The 22,686-nt window shown below is 42.0% G+C and overlaps 4 protein-coding genes across 7 annotated transcripts in view; all 4 read right to left on the bottom strand.

Moving 5' to 3' along the window:
- The window catches only part of mtss1 (MTSS I-BAR domain containing 1), a 45,814-nt gene extending 43,789 nt beyond the window's left edge, over positions 1-2,025 (bottom strand). For both annotated transcript variants that reach the window (XM_026347595.1, XM_026347596.1), the window contains exon 1: positions 1,251-2,025. In XM_026347595.1, the coding sequence (XP_026203380.1) occupies positions 1,251-1,322 (72 nt within the window). In that variant the 5' untranslated portion in view covers positions 1,323-2,025. The remainder of the gene's footprint in view (positions 1-1,250) is intronic.
- A 5,945-nt stretch (positions 2,026-7,970) lies between these two features.
- Positions 7,971-9,475, bottom strand: LOC113153785 (nuclear factor 7, ovary-like). Its single transcript, XM_026347597.1, is given in 2 exon segments — positions 7,971-8,488; positions 8,490-9,475. Coding segments are annotated over 2 exon segments (1,191 nt in total). The 5' UTR covers positions 9,276-9,475; the 3' UTR covers positions 7,971-8,083.
- A 1,731-nt stretch (positions 9,476-11,206) lies between these two features.
- LOC113155088 (nuclear factor 7, ovary-like) lies at positions 11,207-16,286 on the bottom strand. Of its 3 annotated transcripts, XM_033325999.1 has the most exons (4): positions 16,204-16,278; positions 15,357-15,777; positions 12,965-14,428; positions 11,207-12,461 (listed from the first exon to the last, which is right to left on the bottom strand). In XM_033325999.1, exons 3-4 carry the CDS (start codon positions 14,409-14,411, stop codon positions 12,439-12,441), a joined length of 1,470 nt encoding a protein of 489 aa, XP_033181890.1. In that variant the 5' UTR covers positions 14,412-14,428; positions 15,357-15,777; positions 16,204-16,278; the 3' UTR covers positions 11,207-12,438. The 3 variants fall into 3 exon arrangements, with proteins under 3 accessions (XP_033181890.1, XP_026205390.1, XP_026205389.1); XM_026349605.2 differs by lacking the exon at positions 15,357-15,777 and having other exon boundaries at positions 16,204-16,286; XM_026349604.2 differs by having other exon boundaries at positions 12,965-15,584.
- A 4,970-nt stretch (positions 16,287-21,256) lies between these two features.
- LOC113153505 (tripartite motif-containing protein 35-like) lies at positions 21,257-22,188 on the bottom strand. Its single transcript, XM_026347164.2, has one exon. The coding sequence runs from the start codon at positions 21,998-22,000 to the stop codon at positions 21,257-21,259; it is 744 nt and encodes a 247-aa protein (XP_026202949.1). The 5' UTR covers positions 22,001-22,188.
- Positions 22,189-22,686: the final 498 nt, after the last annotated feature.

Genomic DNA, 22,686 nt, shown 5'->3' with positions numbered 1-22,686 from the left:
TCACGCCGTCACACTGGTGAAGCTCTATTCAGAACAGATGCTCCAGTAGCAGCAGAAGCTGTGCTGAAGATTTTGTGGAAAAAGATGCGTTCAAGGTCGACTTGAAAATGGATGCAACTAACAATGAACATGTGAGGGCAGTGAAACACAGACAGACAGGCAGGGAGCAGGCAGCAAAGGGCAGCCTGCTAACAAACATCAAAGAGCACACAGCTGGTAAAATCCACCCCCATCCTGCCCTGTTACCCTCTCAGATGGCCCTCTTCCAGTTTTAACCTCTGCTCATTCATTAACCCATCAACATCACCAGTGCATGTAGCCAGACTTTCTATATCCAGTCATTAATAACTTAGTTTTTAAGCATCAGAGGTTTATTCATTAGTCTTTCCATCAGAATACACCCAGTTTTTAAGCATTAATTTCAGTTCCTCAATTCTTTATGACTCAACAAATCTGAGACATTGCGATCGCTATGAAAAAGTTAAGAAATCAGAGTTATTCCAATGAATGGCCTTGACTATGAAATGTCACTGAACAGATAAGGAGGCTCAATATACAGGAAAGATAAATCAATTCAGACTGCATGTTTTAGTTGACCAACAGTGCAGAGTCCAAAATCAAAGTCGGTTCACAGTCACATATAAAAAGAAAATCATTACATTAAAACATATTAGAAATATTTAAGCATGACATGGAAAGTTTTCAGAAGCTTTTATCAGAAAAAGGTTTGAGAAACTGGCAGAAATGATGAATCAGTTTTCAGTAGTAGTAGTAGTTGCATATTTTTCTGCTAACTCATCAACTACTTGACTAGTTTTCTAAGAAACCAAAAAACGTTTTTATAATTAGGGAAGTGTAAATGTCAAGTGAAGCAATGTTGGGAAATCTCCATTGAAAATGAGCAAAGCTGCCAACTCAGGCTCCACTTCTGACAGGATCCTATTTATTCTATTCATTTTATTCATTTCCATCAACTCGACTTTATTTTTCATTGTTATTCCACTAAATGCTGCCCGAAGGTTCATTTTCTACAGGACACAGCTGATAAAACTGTCAAACTGTGAAGTGTTGGTGTATATTATGAGAAGAATTGAATTAAAACTGAAAAATAAAACAAGTATGAAATGAAAATGAGACTTCATGTAAAACCTGTTTTGTGAATGCATTTTAAAAGACAAGTGCAGACAAATCAAGCTTTATATGAATGGATAGTAAAGTAAAACCCAGGAGTAGGAAAGTGTGTCTGCTACCTTCATGTCGTTCATGATGAGCTGGAAGAGCCCTCCCAAGGCGCTGCATTCCTTCTCTATTCCCGCATCCATTTTTCCACAGGCTCGGAAAAAAGTCCGGGTCCAGCTCCAAACTTTTCACTGCTCTCCAAAACGAGGAGAAAGTTTCCCCACAGAACAATCAATGCAGGGTTTCAATTAACAGGAGAAGGGTGAAATCACCCCGAGGGTAAAGTCCTCCTTTAAAAACACACACAGCGGTGGAAGAGGAGAAAAAACGAAACGAAACACAGAAACACGAAAAATGGGTCAAAGACGCGGAGACGCTCGCACTAATGTTGGGCTTCAGTCAGCCGATGCTAGCAGCCGGCCAACTCGATAAACGTCCCAAAAAACTGCACATCATGACTCAATCACACAGCACAGCGCCTGGAAAATGTCTGACAGCTTTTTTTAGTTTAACCCCGGCTGGTTTCAGACCCGGGGAAAAGGAAAACACAGCTAACCGCAGCTGGCTAACTCGGCTAGCTAGGTTAGCGTTAACTCCGCTAGCAACCGGTGACTGAGAGTGTCCGTCCGTCCAAACGCACACACGCACACTCAGAAATCACTCAGCAAACCGCCGCTCATCTTATCTAGCATCCAGCTCCGGGTTGAATTCCTCCGGTTGTTGCTTCCAGAGCCGTATCCGACTGATTCACGTTGTTTTCCTGCGAGTTTTGGCGACGCAGCCAGCCGTTTTCCCCGGTTCCTCCACTTGGTTTCCCAGCTAAAGTGAACCAGTGTCCTCCAGCTCCGCGGCAAGGCGGCCGCAGTGACCACATCCGCATCCGGTGAGGGGTTTCAAAATAAGACCAGGTCACCTCATGTTATAATTTCACTTGAAGATGTGTGAGCCTACACAATTTGGGTAGGTAACTACACAAGTCTCATTCAGACAAAGAATGCAGTATACACAAGATCTCTGCTAAATCCTTTAGTTCCGTTATACTCTTAGTGATATTTATTAATTATTTATTTATTTATTTACAGGTGCACAATTAGTACATTATAATAATAATGTGACAGAGCTACTAGTGTCCTATCCAAGAACACCTCATCATAGCCAGGAAGAACCCAGAGCCAAACCACTGACCCTGGGGTCACACATGACTGCTCTCCCAGCTGAGCTACTGGTGCCTCAACAATTGCTTGAGTAATGCAAAGAAAATAAATATGCTACAATACTGTTATACTGTTGTTTTTACAGTCTATGTTATAACACCCTGTTTAACTGTGGCACTATCTGGAATTACCTGTATTTACCTGCAACCCTGTTTCCTAAAACTGACCTTTGCAACCAAACTGTCACTGCTGAGTTTGTTGACATCGTACACCTCTACTGTTATCATCTACCTGTCTGCTGCATTTCATTGCAATATTATTTAAAATTAAAAAAGCTCACATCCTGATCCAATTGTCTTTAGAAATTTTTTCCCATTTAATTCTTCTTTTTTTTTTTTCTTTTACGTTTTTGTTAATTCCACTCTGTTAAACTTCTAAAGCAAACACCAGGACACAATCTTTATGTGCTTGCAGATTGTCTTTCTGAGTTCTGAGTGCAAATGAGAAAGTTTAAATAAAAGCATCTGCCAAATAACTACATTTAAATGCAAATTAAACAACCTAAACATATACGAATTTTATTTTGAATGCCGCTCAGTTTCCGGTCGATGCTCACTTTGATTCACTTGACTCTGTTGTGTTTGTGGTACAGTGTGTGGATGGAGGAGGTTTGATGTGTGTGGGAGACGCGACAGCCCGGCGGGGCGGAGATACAGACTTAGAATTAAAATTAAAAAGGTGTTATTCTACTGTCGCCTTTTAGTTCATGTCTGTGTTTGTTATCGCTCAATGTTGATGTTGAAACTTAACAAATAAATCTGTTTCTGTTTCTAAGAGTTGCTGCAGCACAAAATAGTAAACAGATAGAGAGGAAAGAATTTACTCATATAAACTGTAGATAAACAAACATAAGCACTAATTGTACCATATAGTGTTTCAAAATAAAACTACAAACAAAAAAATGTATTGGTGGGTAATTAACTCAGTGAACCATGTGTAAATTAACAGTAGGGATGTAGAAGAAACTTGAATTATATAAATATATGAGATGTAAGTATAAAATGTGAAAACGGTGTACTGAGGGAAAAAGGGGAAGAGGTTCAGACTATGGTTTTCTAGCAGCTGACCCATGAAACATTTACTAAAAGACCATGAGAATGAAAAGCAGATCATAATTATAGAACTTTAAACCCAGAGTTTGGTGTAATTGCCTTGAGCATTGCACTGTGTGTCTGTGATCCATTTCCCCGTACTGTATTTTTCAAAATTTTGAGGCGAACTAGGTCGTCAGGATGGAGAAAAGCTGCACGCACCCAATTTCAGTGCTCAGCAGGAGTTCTGCATGTGGGCTCCACTGGGTGCCTGCACAGCATATGATTAAAATGTAATAGGCTACGAGGAAAGAAGCAGTTTGCACGATGTGCTGGAAATCAGAAGTCTAAAAGTCGCACACAAGCTGTCACTGTTATTTGTGATGATACTAAACAAAAAAAATGGGATTTGGGGGCTGCTACAGGTGAACGGAGCCTCTAGAAAATAATAATATTAAACTATTATTTGTACAGTTCTTGCCAAACAGGTTCATGCAGTTCAAATAATCTTCTTCACAGGTGACTGACAAGCTGATAATAACAGGACATTACAAATGTGAGCAGAGAAAAACTTTAGAGAGAGAGTTATAAACCTGAAAAACGGATTAAAATAAACTGCAATAAGTGGATGAAACCTTTTGAAGTAATATCAACACAATACATGAATGAACAGATTAAATAACACTCATTAAATGTCTAATTAACAAAGGTTAGGTGTATAAATGTAATAATATGTAACTCTATTTAAGTAATAACACAGAGTTTGTGCCCCTGATGTTGCTGTATAAACAGATCATTAATGTCAATATAGTAAATCCCAACAGTGATCGTATAAAATATGTTTTTAATGACAAGTATTGTTCAGTAATAATAATAAATAATAAACAATGTGAGCTATGATTAAATAAGATATAAACGTATTGATCAATAATAGTTGTTGTATGTGGCCTGTATGTTTTCTACCTTTAACTAAAATACTTTCAGTCAAACACTGATTCTGTAGCAACAAGCTGACAATAAACACCAAGCATCGACACTCTGTGTGTGTGTGTGTGTGTGTGTGTGTGTGTGTGTGTGTGTGTGTGTGTGTGTGTGTGTGTGTGTGTGTTTCACTGATTCATCCTGCAACGAGCTGAGTCACCGGAAAAGAAACAACACTGTGGTTACCACGGCAACCAGCATGCCACAGCAGCACGTGTGCGAGTGTGTTAAACTGAATCACACAGGACCACAACCATCCAACACTGATGTGGTTTCCGTGGAGACCAAAGCATCCGTACAGAATAATAAGACACATGATGAGCAACAAACACGATCAGAGGAAACAGAAGATGTTACTGAATCTGACTTAACAGACTAGAAAATAAATGGTTCAGGTCAATTACGAAGAGACAGAGAGTTGTTATAATAGAAAGTTTGTGAGCCTCTATGAAGAAGATGAACATCTGTCCGTTCTGTCGCCACCACATTACAACTTTTAAAACCTTTCCTTTTGAGGGATGCTCAAAATATTTTAGAGTGAGGTCATCTTTGGCTCCACTGTGATGCTTCTTCATTGTTGACATGTTTTCTCACATGTTTACTTATTTTTACTGAATGACAAAAATACTTATTCTGTACTTCAAGCTATATTATAACTAATCACAAATTTTTATCTTCTGAAGTAACCTGAATGTTTTAAATGAGACCTTTCTGTTTAAGTGACAGAATCCTTTGCAGTGGGACATAAATATTTAGCATCATAACATCTTCTAACAAGAGCAAAAAAGTATAACGAGTTGTTTGTGCTCATATTTGTACAAGTATACGGTTTCACAGTTCTGTCATAATACTGCACTAAAGTCGTCTACAGTTCATTTTCACATTTTACATCTTTTTTTTATTTCCATCAACCTGCAGGTATTGAATCTCCACTTAAACAACAGCGCCACCTGCTGAGCAGAGGAAATCTAAGTATTGCATCCACTAAGAAAAAAAAAGACATTAAATCTCTAAAGATCCTGAGTAAAATACTGTTTAATTGTACAAACTGATGATAAAGCATTAAACTAGTAAAGTTTTTTTTGTTTAGGAACTACAGTAATACAGCGTTTTTTATTGTACTTTTCATAGAATTTTATTATAACAAGCAAGTTTAGAAGAAAGAAGAAAATATTAGTGAATTCAGATGAATCTGTTCCAGAAGCAGCCGGGTAGCAGTCATGACTTATACCTTTATCAGCCTCACAAATTGTTTGGATCATGAACTCACCCTCCACATTTTGACCTTTGTCACTTTGTCACACATTAATCTTGATCTCATGAGTCCATAAAACTTTCTTCCACAGTTTTTGCGGCTCTTCTCTGTTCGTTTCTGCGAATTCCAACTCTTACATTCTTTCTGCTGATGAGGGGTTTTGCATCTTGTAGTGTAGGTTTGTCTTTGGGTTTTTTTAATGTCGCTCACTACACCAGCGGTTTCTTTCTTTTTAGGGCTGTTCCAAATTGATGAATTGTGCAGTGCCTCTCATGCATTTTCTTCTTACTACGAGTTATAATTTAGAACGAATTATTAAGTGAGAATCAGTCTCACTGGACACGTGTTGTTGTTCCAGCTCAGTCACATGTTTGGATATTTTTGCTCACACTAGAGCGAACTGCATTTGCTAATATTTCACCTACACAAAACTTATTCACTGATTAAAATCAGTCATTTCCACGATGTACAACCTCTGTTGTACCTGGACTTTGAGCCATCACATGACAAACCAGGGTCATATAACAGTATAATATATAATAATAATATATAATATAATAATAAGAGATTTCAGACGTCCACTAGTGATTAAAGTAATAAACACCTGAGACTACAGGTAAAAACAGTGTGTGTGAAGCGGACTTGTAGCGGTGTAAAAAGTACTTCTATGAGTAGTTTTACTGCACCATACTTTTACTTTTACTTGAGTATTTTTGTGAAGTACTAACTCTTCTCTTACTCTGCTGCACTCGGCGGGAAATAGTCGTCAGTCCTGGTAGGAACAAAGATGGCGGAGCTAGCTAACAGCGAGGCTACAACCGAAGAGGATGAACAACTCCGGCCTTATGTTAAAAGTTTGTTTCGTTTACAGATAGTGAAAACGAACAGATTCATCATGCGGCGTCTTCTCTGTTTGCCAAACATTGAACATTTCAGCGTATAAAACTCCTTTAATCTGAGGAAACGTCGCGGTAAGTTTAGCTGTTTCATTTGCAATGTTAGCATGTTTAATTAGCAAGTAAGCTAGAGGCTACAAACACAAGTTTCTTAAATTTGTTCTACTGGATAAGTAAATACAGAAACGTGGTAACAAACGATTTCTTTATTATATCGTTAATAACGTTTAAATCCTCTTCAGTTTCGGTTCTGTAGTGTTTGTGGCTGTGTTGTGGATTTTGTAATTTCAACTCAACATACACGGGAAAAGTTTGATTGTTCAAACATGTGTGCTTCATGCTGTGATTTGTTTTTATTCATTACTTTTTATTTATTTCATTCATCTTATTTTATTATTTGAAATCTCTGCATTGCCATTTTAACTGGCTGCAGTGTTTACATAGTTTCTAAGGAAATAACTAAATAAATCGGACATTACAATGAAACAGTTACTCAGTACTTGAGTCTTTTCATCGAATACTTCTTTACTCTTACTTGAGTAATATTTTGGATGACTACTTTTTACCTCTACTTTAGTAATGTTATTTTGAAGTACAGCTACTCTTACTTGAGTACAATTTGTGGCTACTCTACCCACCTCTGAGTATCATCACTTACTGTCTCCTACCTCAACAAACGCAAACATCGGCTGCCAAAAAAAGCAGGACTACTTTAATTGACTTTCTCAAACACAGTATAAATAATGGCATCACATTTCCAGTAATAACCACTAAAGGCCTGAGCCCAGTTTCTCTCTGCACATTCAAGGAAACAGCTTCTCTGATAACTCAAATAAGCAGCTTTTCCAGCTCCAGGTTGTAGTTTTAAACCTCCTGGAGTTGATTCGCAGAGCCACAGGAGTTTAAGACGCGCATGCGCTGTGCCTCCAATAAAACCCTCTTTTAATAATAAATTTAATAATAATTATAATACTCTTAATATGAGTAATAACATAGATGGAGTAACTGTTACTACATTTACATTTTTTAATATGGAATGTACAATTATAACTAAACATAAAATGTATTATAAAATATTTGTCTTCCTTCTTCTTGTAGTTACAAATCCTGGAAGAGAAGAAGAGAAACAGAATGCATCTAAAAATGTTATCTGAATAAAAATAAGAACATCTGACTAACCATCTATATTTACAGTTTTAATATAACATTATATAACAAACATATAACATTTGTCAGAAAAATTACGAGTCCAATTTCTATAAATTTCTTTTCTCTTAGTTCATCTTTTTGTTATTTGTGCTATACCACTGCCAACATTATTCCCACCATCATCATCATCATCATCACCATCAGACCACTTCTAATATTTTCAGTGGGAGTTGATGCCAAGTGAGAAGACATGGAAACAGCTTCTCAGTGAAGGTGTGTGTGAAGGTGTATATGTGTGTGTTGGTATCAGGATCACAGAAAGACAGTTTTCCTCTGTTCCAGTCCAAACAAACTCGGATCCTCTTGAGATTCTTTATCCTAAGATGCACTGAAGGCATGTTGTGAGAATGTTGTATAGTGACCATTATTAAATGTCACTGCCCATACCCCAGACTTTATGTCTGGCTTTCTTTTCTTTTGCAGAGACTCTGCTTCCACTCCCACAAACCAGTGTTGATTATCTCCAACCACGACATCCCAACTGTGAGTTCCAGAGTTAAAACCCTCAGAGCCCAGAATGATGGGATAATAGTCAAACCTTTCTGGGTTATCTGGAAGCTTCTGTCGCTGTCCATATCTCACACTGGTCAGATCTTCAGACATGAAGAGATGTGGTTCAGCAGTGTTTGGATCTAGAATCACAGGAGTGTAGGAGACTATATCCTTCATCTTGTTCCAGATGTTAAAGGTCAGATTACCCAGATGTTTGGCCACATCTATCAGAAGCTCCTGAGACCAGCTGTGGATCATCCTTCAGGGGGCGCTGTTGGACTCTTTCCACTCCAGCTTTGTATTTCTGCAGGAATGAGACGTCTTCAGCTCTCAGCTCCTCCTCTGTGACTCTGACTGTTTCTGAAAGAGCTGATATCTCTCTGCTCAGAGCCTCAATCTTCTCCTTCATCTCTTTACTCTTCTGCTCCTCTTCCTCTCTCAGAGCACTGATCCTGGCCTCCTCTTCCCCTTGTAGAAACTGGTGAAGCTTCTTAAACTGCTCCTTAATCTGCTTCTCTGTGTGTTGGGTCTGGACTTTAATGTGTTCTGCTGTCTGACTCCAGTTTCCTTTAACCTGTTTAAACAGCTTCAGTTTGTCCTGTAAAGTCTTCAGGGTTTTCTTCAGCTCCTCTCTATGATCCTGAGCAGCTTCATTGACAGGACTGAATCTGTGACCAGTGTGTGTTTTTGAATCTCGACAGACGACACACACCGGCTGCTGATGGTCCAAACAGAAGAGTTTCAGCTTCTCAGAGTGCAGACTGCAGAGATCCTCAGATCCTCTCTGATCTCTCTCCAGTAAAAAGGCTTCACACAGATTCTTTAAAGCCAAGTTACGAGGTGGGTTTTTTTGTCCAGACACAGCCTGACAGACAGGACACTTCTTTGTTGGTTTCCCTCTCCACCATGTCTCCACACAGACTTTACAGAAGCTGTGGCTGCACGTCAGAAGAACAGGATCTTTAAAGATGTCATGACAAACAGAACAGGAGAGATCGTTCTCTGATCCAGAAGCCATTTAGTCTCCAAGTGAAGCTGAAAACACAACAAACAGAAAACTGGAGCATGGAACAAGTTTCTGAAGTTAGTTACAGTCCAACTTATGATTCTCTGATGAAGTCAGCTTCAGGTTGTAGTTTAGTTTTCCATTATTATAATTCCTCTGTGGAGGTTGAGGATTGAGTGAGATGTTGAATCTTTTCAGTCAGTTTCGTTTCAGGTTATTCAGAGTGTGGGTGGAGCTTTGTTAGCTGGTTATCTGTAAATGCTCCTCTGTTCACCTGACGGTGTGTCTGTTATAAAGTTTCTGTTTTGATTATTTAATTTCTGAGTGTGTTCTTTTTTTTATGGAGCAGTTTTAACATTCAAAGGAATTTCCCTCTAGGATTAATAATGTTCGCCGAAATGTGAAATTAGTAACATTTTCAGGCTTATTAGTCATGTTTGACATTCTTGTGTATTTTCCATAGATCAAGTGACTCCTTCTGAACAACTAACATAGAAACATGTTTTAGTTGTATGTTTTTAAAAGGCAGTTTTGATAGTTGGTTTTCAAGTAATCTTAGTAGTCGGTATTTTGAGACACCCAAATAATCTGAGATACAATAGAACACGTTTGTGTAACTGACTTTAGGTTTTTTTTATAGACTAGTTGCTCCATTAACCAATAGTTCAGTAACAGCACTGGTAAAGGTCACTAATGATCTTCTATTAGCATCAGACAATGGACTACTCTCTATACTCGTCTTGTTTGATCTTAATAATGCATTCAACAATATAGCTCACAACATTTTATTCCACAGACTGGAACATGTCATGACGAATGAAGGAACAGCACTAGGTTTAAATCATATCTATCAGATAGATTCCACTTTCTACATGTTAATGATGAGTCTTCCATGAACACAAGTTCCACAGGGTTCTGTGCTTGGACCGATTCTTTTTAGACAATATTATTAGGACACACACTCTATAAATTTACATTGCCATGCAGATGATAGCCAGCTTTAATTATTGATGAAACCAGAAGAAACAAATCCCTGCCAGACCTTCAACTCAACACAACATCAACATTAACATTGGATCTGCAGTGATTGTCCCCACTAAGTCAGCCAGAAACCTGGGGGTCATCATTGATGATCAGCTGACCTTCACAGATCACATCGCCACAGTCTCTAGGTCGTGTAGATATGCCCTCCACAATATCAGAAAGATCAGACCCTACCTGACGGAGAACACGACCCAACTCATCGTACAGGCATTGATCTTATCTCGTCTCTACTACTGCAATGCACTGCTGATGGGGTTACTGGCATCCATGACCAAACCCCTACAGATGATCCGAAATGAAGCAGCACGCCTCATTTTCAATCAACCAAAAAGGTCTCATGTCACACCGCTCTTCAGATCTTTGCACTGGCTTCCTGTGGCTGCAAGGCTTAAGTTCAAAGTTAAGGTCAATAATTCTGTATACAGTTTTACTTTGTAAGGTCTTAAACTTTAAACACTGGAAAGTGCCTTGTTGTGACTTCTGTTGTGATTTGGCTCTATACAATTAACACTGAATTGAATTCAATATTCGTTAATTTGTCTGATTAAAATTTTTACTTCCAAGATAAAACATTCATCTGAATTGGCCACAGGACACAGTCTCCTCAGTTCCTATACAGCAGCATCATTAAGGCCAGGTTTTCTGTTTTAGCTGTACATAATGATGGATATGAGCTCAGAGTGTCATCTTTTATTTGATGGTGTTTACATCGTGATACATTAAACACCACAGAACATGATTCCTTTTGCTGAATTGCAAAGTTAGTTCTACAGTATTGTCAAAAGAATCAACATCATCCTCATCACACCTGAAATGATAAACGGCAGCAGGGTAATATACAGTATGTGTCAAGAGCTGGATGAAGGACTCCATGGCCAGAGATAACAGAGTACAGAAGAGAGTTTTCAACTTTTATTTATAACAAGAGTACAAGGGAAAGTCAATGAGTTTTACAGATACCAGTTGGGAGGAAATGGCGTAGAGTGAGTATGGAGGTCTGGGTGAGAACCGGAAGTGGTTGCTTACAGTAAGAGGGGTGAGAAGTCACTGCCAAGATGGCCGACCAACGCTGAGCACATGGAGGAGATGGAGGAGAATGGAGATGGCGAATGCCGGGAACGGTAGCTGACAACAGTGGAGAGTGTCCAGGGGCATAACAATAGTTTTGCGAAAGCACAATGAGAAAACAGTCCAAACTTTAACACTGATGATGAAACAGTTCTGCGTGATGTACATAGGCAGTCCAAACAATAAGTCCAACAGGCTGATATCAGAGGTCAGGGACAATCCAGGTCTTACACAGTAAGACAGTACAAGAGTCCGATAGTCAAAATCCACAACAGAAAGACAGTCCAGGTCAAAACACAAGGAGGTCCACACAGAGTTAGAGCAGGGTAGAGAACAACGGAGGGAAAGAACCGTTCGGGGGAAAATACTCACTGTAACAGGGGTAGACAGAAAACAGGGTCAGGTCAGGCAGGTCGAGGAAGGGGAATCAGGCAGATACAGGTCCAGATCTGGTATTGTGAGCAGAGGAATGACGGGGAGCAGAACTCACAGTACCCCGGAGTCAGGCAAGAGACAGGGTCCAGGACAGGCACAGTCTGTAATATATAATAAGTGTCAGTCCAAATGAAACACTGGAGAGATCTACTCTGAGGTTGAGATCAGACTATCTGACAGAAAGAGGAAAGACAAACAGCTCTGTATATATAGTCCAGGAAAACCAGGTGCAGCCAATCAGGGGGTGAGGGTAATTAGGCTGGGAGGAGGAAACAGGAAGTTGACCAAATAAGGGCATGGGGCAAAGTCAGGCAGCAAGGAGGCTGGAACCATGAAAGTATAGAAGTGTAGGTTTAAAATAAGAGTCGTCTCCAGCTCTCAGCTCCTTCTTTGGGGCTCTGGTTGTCTGATATCTCTTTGCTCAGAGCTTCCTCCTTTCTTCCCATCCTCATACTCTTCTGCTCCTCTTCCTCCCTCAGAGCAGTGATCCTGGCCTCCTCGTCCTTTTCTATGAGGTAAACTGCTCCTTCATTGGCTTCTCTGCGTGCTGAGCCTGGATTTTAATGTAATCTACTCTTTAATCACAGTTTCCTCTCCTGCCTGGTCCAATCCTGAGGTTTCTATTGATTCACCACCATGTGAAGGTAGATTCTGTGAAAACCACAAAAACAGGAGAGAGAAGGAAACGTTGTTAGTGGAGCTGTAAACATAACCTGCAGGAAGTTTAAGGTCACGGTCATCTCTTCTCTTCTTTAACAGTATGTTGAGAACAACACTGAAATAAATTCCACATTGTTCAAAACTCAAAAGGAAAATGGAGAATCACTCTCATCAGCATCATTCTCATCACGGTCACTGTCATCAGTATCGTCATCACTTTCCTCATTATCATTAGAGACCACTGGTAATATCTTCTATTCATATGAAACAACAGTTTCAACAACCTCAATCTGATTTTCTATTTAAAATATCCTCAGATAGTACACTGGATAAATTAAACTGAGTTACTAAATCTCAACCTGACTTATTGGAAGGAACGCGTCTTATGACCATGGATGTGTTAAAATGCACATCATTACCATTGTACATCAGTTATCAGTCAAATAATCTTCTGTTAGTTTGGTTAAAGCAGTTATAGAAGTAATTATGTTTACCCCTGTTATTGACTTCATCATCATTGTTGGCACCGTCCCTGTTGTCGTCACTGTCATCATCATGTCCATCATTAGAGACCACTGGTAATATCTTCAGTGCGTGCAGATCCGTAGTAGTAAAAAGTGGAAACACCTTCTCATCAAAAGGGTATTTGAAGGTGTGTATGTGTGTGTTAGTATCAGGATCAGAGAATGTCAGTTGTCCTCCATCCCAGTCCAGATTAATTCTGATCCTCTGGAGCTTCTTCTGCACTGGAAGAACAGTGGAGGGACTTGTTCGGGAGAATGGTTTATATTTACCTTGATTGAAATTTACCATCCACACTCCAAACTTCATCTCTTTTACTGTTTTCCATCTGAAAGACTTCACTGCAACACCCAGAAACCAGGACGTGTTGTCTCCAACTTCAACGTCCCAGCTGTGAGTCCCTGAATCAAAGCCCTCTGAGCCCAGGACAGAGAAGTAATCAAGTCTCTCCGGGTTTTCAGGAAGCTTCAAAGTCTGAAATATACATCTCACACTGGTCAGATCTTCAAATAGCATGAGTTCTGGGTGAGCAGTGTTTGGATCCAGAATCACAGGACTGTAACAAACCATTTCCTTCATCTTGTTCCAGATGTTGAAGGTCAGGTTACCCAGATGTTTGGCCTCATCTATCAGAGCTCCTGAGACCAGCTGTGGCTCATCCATCAGGGGGCGCTGTTGGACTCTTTTCAGTGCAGCTTTGTATTTCTGCAGAAATAAGAAGTCTCCAGCTCTCAACTCCTCCTCTGTGACTCTGACTGTTTCTGAAAGAGCTAATATCTTTCTGCTCAGAGCCTCAATCTTCTCCTTCATCTCTTCACTCTTCTGCTCCTCTTCCTCCCTCAGAGCAGTGATCCTGGCCTCCTCTTCCTCTTGTAGAAACTGGTGAAGCTTCTTAAACTGCTCTTTAATCTGCTTCTCTGTGTGTCGGGTCTGGTCCTTTATGTGTTCTGCTGTCTGAGTCCAGTTTCCTTTAACCTGTTTAAACAGCTTCAGTTTGTCCTGTAAAGGCTTCAGGGTTTTCTTCAGCTCCTCTCTATGATCCTGTGTAGCTTCATTTATGGGTCTGAATCTGTGACCAGTGTGTCTTTTTGAATCTCGACAGATAAGACACACCGGCTGCTGATGGTCCAAACAGAAGAGTTTCAGCTTCTCAGAGTGCAGACTGCAGAGAGCCTCAGATCCTCTCTGATCTCTCTCCAGTAAAAAGCCTTCACACAGATTCTTTAAAGCCAAGTTACGAGGTGGGTTTTTTTGTCCAGACACAGCCTTACAGACAGGACACTCCTGTGTTGGTTTCCCTCTCCACCATGTCTCCACACAGACTTTACAGAAGCTGTGGCTGCACATCAGAAGAACAGGATCTTTAAAGATGTCACAGCAAACAGGACAGGAGAGATCGTTCTCTGATCCAGAAGCCATTTAGTCTCCAAGTAAAACTGAAAACACAACAAACAGAAAACTGGAGCATGAAGCAAGTTTCTAAAGTTAGTTACAGTCCAACTTATGATTCTCTGATGAAGTCAGCTTCAGGTTGTAGTTTAGTTTTCCAGTATTATAATTCCTCTGTGGAGGTTGAAGATTGAGTGAGATGTTGAATCTTTTCAGTCTGTTTTGTTTCAGGTTATTCAGAGTGTGGGTGGAGCTTTGTTAGCTGGTTTCTTATAAATCCTCCTCTGTTCACCCGGGTGCATTATAAAGTTTCTGTTTCTGTTTTGATGATTTGGTTTTATGTGTGTGTTCTGTTCCTTATAGAGCAGTTGTAAAATGCAAACGAATTTTCCTCTGGGATTAATAATGTTCTCTGAAACTTGAAATTAGTATCAGACTTAGTCATGTTTGATTTTCTCGTGTATCTTTCATTTATCAAGTGACCCCTGCTGAACAACTAACATAGAAATATGAGGAGTCTGTCTGCTTCTAATAAGCAGTATTGAAATACATGCTGACTCCAGGATGCACAATTAATCTGAGATACAAGTAGTAGAAACATTTAATAGTCATGATAATTGAGAAGCCAAACTTATTATTATAATCAAATGTTTCCATCTTCTTAATAATAATAATCATAAATCCAACTAGGCCAAATAATCACTGTAAAATCTTACAAATTAATAATTGTCAGAGTTACAGGAAATGTACAGATTATAATAAAGCTTCAGAGCTGCAGGTATATAGTCACAAATCTGATCAGTAGCTTCACTGACTGGTTCTGTCTGTTGTGAAGCTGGATGGCTTCTTATTTATGTTCATTATCATCACAGTGAGTGGGTTTAAGATGTGGATGAGCAGTGTTTAGATCCACAATCACAGGAGTGTAGGAGACCATCTCCTTCATCTTGTTCTAGATGTTAAAGTTCAAGTTACCAGGTGTTTGATTCATCTATCAGAGCTCCTGAGACCAGCTGTGGATCATCCATCAGGGGGCGCTGTTGGACTCTTTCCACTGCAGCTATGTGTTTCTGCAGGAATGAGACGTCCTCAGCTCTCAGTTCGTTTTGTTGTCTTCTGTGGCTTTGATAGTTTCTAGTGCTGATACCTCTCTATGAGGGGTCTCATTCTTTCTTCTCATGCTGGTCTCTGGTCAGTAGCTTCCTGAACACGGTGCGGTATTGTGAGGTATCACTAGCATCATGAGCTGCTCTTTTAACAGATGTTTCAGTTTTCTATGTTAGAGCAGCAGCAACACTAGAGTTTTCAGTGTAATTTGACCTGGTGAATAACAGAGAAGGTCTATCTAAGGTCCACCTCCCACCAGACTCATCCAAAACAAACTCAGACAGAATTTCTTCATCGAGGACACAAAAACAGATGAGAAGAGTTTCCACAAAGAGAAGACAGCTTCAGTAGAGAATACAGGAACATTACATACAACTTAAAGTTAATTAATAAATTAATAAACAAATCTTAAACATGTTCAAACTCTTAAATTCACACTTACACAACTGAATTCAAACACGACAATGAATATACATATGGATAAGGAGCCGTAGTCCCCGTGTAGATACACAACTATTAGTGAAGACATGTGGCCCAAGCTAATCGTTTATCGCCGACTAGCATGCTAACTAGCAATTAAACCAATGTGCGGCCGCCATTGCCACAACTCGCGGTAAATACCGTTCTGACAAATGCAAACAAACAAACTGTTCATCATCATCATCTCTTGTACTTTGTTAACAGAACTTTTGCAAAGTTTATACACGTTACTAACCTGTAATACAGGAAAGAATTGATGAGACAGGGAGACGTGTCTTCCCTCCGCTGAGCTCTCCGCCATTATGAGGAAAGACGGCGCGAGACACACTAGAGGCTGCGGTCTCTGCCGTAAACCACAGACTCACACTGACACCTACTGTCGTAAAATACAACATGGCCTAGACCAGGGGTGTTCAACTAGAACGTAAAGAGGTCCAGTTACACAATATTTTTACAAGAAAAGGTCCACAAGATTATGATGTCTAACTATGTACCGCGATATATTATCAAGTAGCCTGCATGTAATCAATACTTGACTGTCAAATAAAATTAATTCATTATAATTCAAAAACCTTTTGACAAATTTATTATTATACATATTATTATTATAAGTCATATCAACCTGAGCATGTGGCTCCAGATCCTGGTGGACTGGTCATGCTGGACTCTGAGACTAGAAACTTTCTGTGATCGCACTTCAGATTTCAGTGGGTATGTGTGTTCAAAACCTTTGTGTTTGGTCTGTCTCTCTCTGTCGTCTGTCTCTCTCTCCTCTCTGTCGTCTGTCTCTCTCCTCTCTGTCGTCTGTCTCTCTCTCCTCTCTGTCGTCTGTCTCTCTCTCTCTCCTCTCTGTCGTCTGTCTCTCTCCTCTCTGTCGTCTGTATCTCTCCTCTCTGTCGTCTGTATCTCTCTCCTCTCTGTCGTCTGTCTCTCTCTCCTCTCTGTCGTCTGTCTCTCTCTCCTCTCTGTCGTCTGTATCTCTCCTCTCTGTCGTCTGTATCTCTCCTCTCTGTCGTTTGTATCTCTCTCTCTCTGTCGTCTGTCTCTCTCTCCTCTCTGTCGTCTGTATCTCTCCTCTCTGTCGTCTGTATCTCTCCTTCTGTCGTCTGTATCTCTCCTCTGCTGTCTCTGTCGTCTGTCTCTCCTCTCTGTCGTCTGTATCTCTCCTCTCTGTCGTCTGTCTCTCTCTCCTCTCTGTCGTCTGTATCTCTCCTCTCTGTCGTCTGTATCTCTCCTCTCAGTCGTCTGTATCTCTCCTCTCTGTCGTCTGTCTCTCTCTCCTCTCTGTCGTCTGTCTCTCTCTCCTCTCAGTCGTCTGTATCTCTCCTCTCTGTCGTCTGTCTCTCTCCTCTCTTTCGTCTGTATCTCTCCTCTCTGTCGTCTGTCTCTCTCTCCTCTCTCTCGTCTGTATCTCTCCTCTCTGTCGTCTGTCTCTCTCTCCTCTGTCGTCTGTATCTCTCCTCTCTGTCGTCTGTATCTCTCCTCTCTGTCGTCTGTATCTCTCCTCTCTTTCGTCTGACTCTCTCCTCTCTGTCGCCTGTATCTCTCTCCTGTATCTCTCCTCTCTGTCGTCTGTATCTCTCCTCTCTGTCGTCTGTATCTCTCCTCTCTGTCGTCTGTATCTCTCCTCTCTGTCGTCTGTCTTCCTTTGTCGTCTGATCTCTCCTCTCTGTCGTCTGTATCTCTCCTCTCTTCGTCTGTATCTCTCCTCTCTGTCGTCTGTCTCTCTCTCCTCTCTGTCGTCTGTATCTCTCCTCTCTCTCGTCTGTATCTCTCCTCTCTGTCGTCTGTCTCTCTCTCCTCTCTCTCGTCTGTATCTCTCCTCTCTGTCGTCTGTCTCTCTCTCCTCTCTGTGTCGTCTGTCTCTCTCCTCTCAGTCGTCTGTATCTCTCTCCTCTCTGTCGTCTGTCTCTCTCTCCTCTCTCTCGTCTGTCTCTCTCCTCTCAGTCGTCTGTATCTCTCCTCTCTGTCGTCTGTCTCTCTCTCCTCTCTCTCGTCTGTCCCTCTCCTCTCTGTCGTCTGTCTCTCTCTCCTCTCTGTCGTCTGTCTCTCTCCTCTCAGTCGTCTGTATCTCTCCTCTCTGTCGTCTGTCTCTCTCTCCTCTCTCTGTCTGTCTCTCTCCTCTCTGTCGTCTGTATCTCTCCTCTCTGTCGTCTGTATCTCTCCTCTCTTTCGTCTGTATCTCTCCTCTCTGTCGTCTGTATCTCTCCTCTCTGTCGTCTGTATCTCTCTCCTCTCTGTCGTCTGTATCTCTCCTCTCTGTCGTCTGTATCTCTCTCTCTGTCGTCTGTATCTCTCCTCTCTGTCGTCTGTCTCTCTCCTCTCTCTCGTCTGTATCTCTCCTCTCTGTCGTCTGTCTCTCTCCTCTCTGTCGTCTGTATCTCTCCTCTCTGTCGTCTGTATCTCTCCTCTCTGTCGTCTGTATCTCTCCTCTCTTTCGTCTGTATCTCTCCTCTCTGTCGTCTGTATCTCTCCTCTCTGTCGTCTGTATCTCTCCTCTCTGTCGTCTGTATCTCTCCTCTCTGTCGTCTGTATCTCTCCTCTCTGTCGTCTGTCTCTCTCTCCTCTCTGTCGTCTGTATCTCTCCTCTCTGTCGTCTGTATCTCTCCTCTCTGTCGTCTGTATCTCTCTCTCCTCTCTGTCGTCTGTATCTCTCCTCTCTGTCGTCTGTATCTCTCCTCTCTGTCGTCTGTATCTCTCCTCTCTGTCGTCTGTATCTCTCTCTATGTCGTCTGTATCTCTCCTCTCTGTCGTCTTGTACTCTCTCCTCTCTGTCGTCTGTATCTCTCCTCTCTGTCGTCTGTATCTCTCCTCTCTGTCGTCTGTCTCTCTCTCCTCTCTCTCGTCTGTATCTCTCCTCTCTGTCGTCTGTCTCTCTCTCCTCTCTGTCGTCTGTATCTCTCCTCTCTTTCGTCTGTATCTCTCCTCTCTGTCGTCTGTCTCTCTCTCCTCTCTGTCGTCTGTATCTCTCTCTCTGTCGTCTGTATCTCTCCTCTCTGTCGTCTGTCTCTCTCTCCTCTCTCTCGTCTGTATCTCTCCTCTCTGTCGTCTGTCTCTCTCTCCTCTCTGTCGTCTGTCTCTCTCCTCTCAGTCGTCTGTATCTCTCCTCTCTGTCGTTTGTATCTCTCTCCTCTCTGTCGTCTGTCTCTCTCCTCTCAGTCGTCTGTATCTCTCCTCTCTGTCGTCTGTCTCTCTCTCCTCTCTCTCGTCTGTATCTCTCCTCTCTGTCGTCTGTCTCTCTCTCCTCTCAGTCGTCTGTATCTCTCTCCTCTCAGTCGTCTGTCTCTCTCCTCTCTGTCGTCTGTCTCTCTCTCCTCTCTGTCGTCTGTCTCTCTCCTCTCAGTCGTCTGTATCTCTCCTCTCTGTCGTCTGTCTCTCTCTCCTCTCTCTCGTCTGTCTCTCTCCTCTCTGTCGTCTGTATCTCTCCTCTCTGTCGTCTGTATCTCTCCTCTCTGTCGTCTGTATCTCTCCTCTCTTTCGTCTGTATCTCTCCCTCTCTGTCGTCTGTATCTCTCCTCTCTGTCGTCTGTATCTCTCCTCTCTGTCGTCTGTTCTCTCCTCTCTGTGCTGTATCTCTCCTCTCTGTCGTCTGTATCTCTCTCTCTGTCGTCTGTATCTCTCTCCTCTCTCTCGTCTGTCTCTCCTCTCTGTCGTCTGTATCTCTCCTCTCCGTCGTCTGTCTCTCTCCTCTCTGTCGTCTGTATCTCTCCTCTCTGTCGTCTGTCTCTCTCTCCTCTCTCTCGTCTGTCTCTCTCCTCTCTGTCGTCTGTATCTCTCCTCTCTGTCGTCTGTATCTCTCCTCTCTGTCGTCTGTATCTCTCCTCTCTTTCGTCTGTATCTCTCCTCTCTGTCGTCTGTATCTCTCCTCTCTGTGTCTGTATCTCTCCTCTCTGTCGTCTGTATCTCTCCTCTCTGTCGTCTGTGATCTCTCTCCTCTCTGTCGTCTGTATCTCTCCTCTCTGTCGTCTGTCTCTCTCCTCTCTGTCGTCTGTATCTCTCCTCTCTGTCGTCTGTATCTCTCCTCTCTGTCGTCTGTCTCTCTCCTCTCTGTCGTCTGTATCTCTCTCCTCTCTCTCGTCTGTATCTCTCCTCTCTGTCGTCTGTATCTCTCCTCTCAGTCGTCTGTATCTCTCCTCTCTGTCGTCTGTCTCTCTCCTCTCTGTCGTCTGTCTCTCTCCTCTCTGTCGTCTGTCTCTCTCCTCTCTGTCGTCTGTATCTCTCCTATCTGTCGTCTGTATCTCTCCTTCTCTGTCGTTCGATCTCTCTCCTCTCTGTCGTTTGTCTCTCTCCTCTCTGTCGTCTGTTATCTCTCCTCTCTGTCGTCTGTATCTCTCCTCTCTGTCGTCTGTATCTCTCCTCTATGTCGTATGTATCTCTCCTCTCTGTCGTCTGTATCTCTCTCCTCTCTGTCGTCTGTATATCTCATCTCTGTCGTCTGTATCTCTCCTACTCTGTAGTCTGCTCTCTCATCTCTGTAGTCTGTATCTCTACTGCTCTGTTCGTATGTATCTCCTTCCTCTCTGTCGTTTGTATCTCTCTCCCTCTCTGTCGTCTGTATCTCTCATCTCTGTCGTCTGTATCTCTCTCCTCTGTCGTCTGTCTATCTCTCCTCTCTGTCGTCTGTCTCTCTCTCCTCTCTGTCGTCTGTATCTCTTTCCTCTCTGTCGTCTGTCTCTCTCCCTCTCTGTCGTCTGTCTCTCTCCTCTCTGTCGTCTGTATCTCTCCTCTCTGTCGTCTGTCTCTCTCTCCTCTCTGTCGTCTGTATCTCTCCTCTCTGTCGTCTGTATCTCTCCTCTCTGTCGTCTGTATCTCTCTCCTCTCTGTCGTCTGTATCTCTCCTCTCTGTCGTCTGTATCTCTCCTCTCTGTCGTCTGTCTCTCTCCTCTCTGTCGTCTGTCCCTCTCCTCTCTGTCGTCTGTATCTCTCCTCTCTGTCGTCTGTCTCTCTCCTCTCTGTCGTCTGTATCTCTCCTCTCTGTCGTCTGTATCTCTCTCCTCTCTGTCGTCTGTATCTCTCTCCTCTCTGTCGTCTGTCTCTCTACCGCCTGTGATCCACAGAATCGTTTGGCTAAGTGAAGTCACGTGGGATCGCTTAAGTCGCATTCAATTGGCCAATGCGTTCTCGCGTCCACTAAATAACCACCGCAACGATCGCAATAGCTGCGCCGTCTAAATTTAACGTGTCCCGCTAGATTTGGAATCAAAACGTTCGGTTTGGTCTGTAGCTCCGGGTCCGTATGGGACAGTTTCTGGGTCCGGATCACTAACAGGCGGACCGCGGTACGCCTATCAGACTCTTTCCACTGCAGCTTTGTAGTTCTGCAGGAATGAGACGTCTTCAGCTCTCAGCTCCTCCTCTGTGACTCTGACTGTTTCTGAAAGAGCTGATATCTCTCTGCTCAGAGCCTCAATCTTCTCCTTCATCTCTTCACTCTTCTGCTCCTCTTCCTCCCTCAGAGCAGTGATCCTGGCCTCCTCTTCCTCTTGTAGAAACTGGTGAAGCTTCTTAAACTGCTCCTTAATCTGCTTCTCTGTGTGTTGGGTCTGGACTTTAATGTGTTCTGCTGTCTGAGTCCAGTTTCCTTTAACCTGTTTAAACAGCTTCAGTTTGTCCTGTAAAGGCTTCAGGGTTTTCTTCAGTTCCTCTCTATGATCCTGAGCAGCTTCATTGACAGGACTGAATCTGTGACCAGTGTGTGTTTTTGAATGTAGACAGACGACACACACCGGCTGCTGATGGTCCAAACAGAAGAGTTTCAGCTTCTCAGAGTGCAGACTGCAGAGATCCTCAGATCCTCTCTGATCTCTCTCCAGTAAAAAGGCTTCACACAGATTCTTTAAAGCCAAGTTTCGAGGTGGGTTTTTTTGTCCAGACACAGCCTTACAGACAGGACACTCCTGTGTTGGTTTCCCTCTCCACCATGTCTCCACACAGACTTTACAGAAGCTGTGGCTGCACATCAGAAGAACAGGATCTTTAAAGATGTCACAGCAAACAGAACAGGAGAGATCGTTCTCTGATCCAGAAGCCATTTAGTCTCCAAGTGAAACTGAAAACAAACAGAAAACTGGCGCATGAAACAAGTTTCTAAAGTTAGTTACAGTCCAACTTATGATTCTCTGATGAAGTCAGCTTCAGGTTGTAGTTTAGTTTTCCAGTATTATAATTCCTCTGTGGAGGCTGAGGATTGAGTGAGATGTTGAATCTTTTCAGTCGGTTTTGTTTCAGGTTATTCAGCGTGTGGGTGGAGCTTTGTCAGCTGTCTCTGCTTTTCCAGCCAGAACTGATAAAGTGTTCTGGATGGAAGGTGAAATGTCTTTAAGAACCTAAAGTGAGTCCAGTCGCCACTGAACAGCATGTTTTAGTGATGACTATGATGTGGATGACTGAGAATCTTCACTAATGTTTAAATGCTTATTGTTTTTGCACAGATGTTGTGTGATTTAACTTTTTGGATCAACCACATTAGAACTGGTTTACTGGCCCTGCTCCGTTTGTTGCAGGGTGCATGAAGTTGTGATCATGTGTCCACTCATCTCTGAACACTCCAATACAGTGGCAAGAAAAACTTTGTGAACCTTTTGGAATTTCATGGTTTTCTGCATGAATTGGTCATAAAATGTGCTCCGATCTTCGTCTAACTCACAACAATACAAAAACACAGTCTGCTGAAAATAATAGTACACAAACATTATATGTTTTCATATTTTTATTGAAC

The sequence above is a fragment of the Anabas testudineus genome, chromosome 5, assembly GCF_900324465.2.
Source record: "Anabas testudineus chromosome 5, fAnaTes1.2, whole genome shotgun sequence".
In the NCBI taxonomy this organism is placed as follows: domain Eukaryota; kingdom Metazoa; phylum Chordata; class Actinopteri; order Anabantiformes; family Anabantidae; genus Anabas; species Anabas testudineus.
This window is presented reverse-complemented; position numbering and strand designations above follow the sequence as displayed.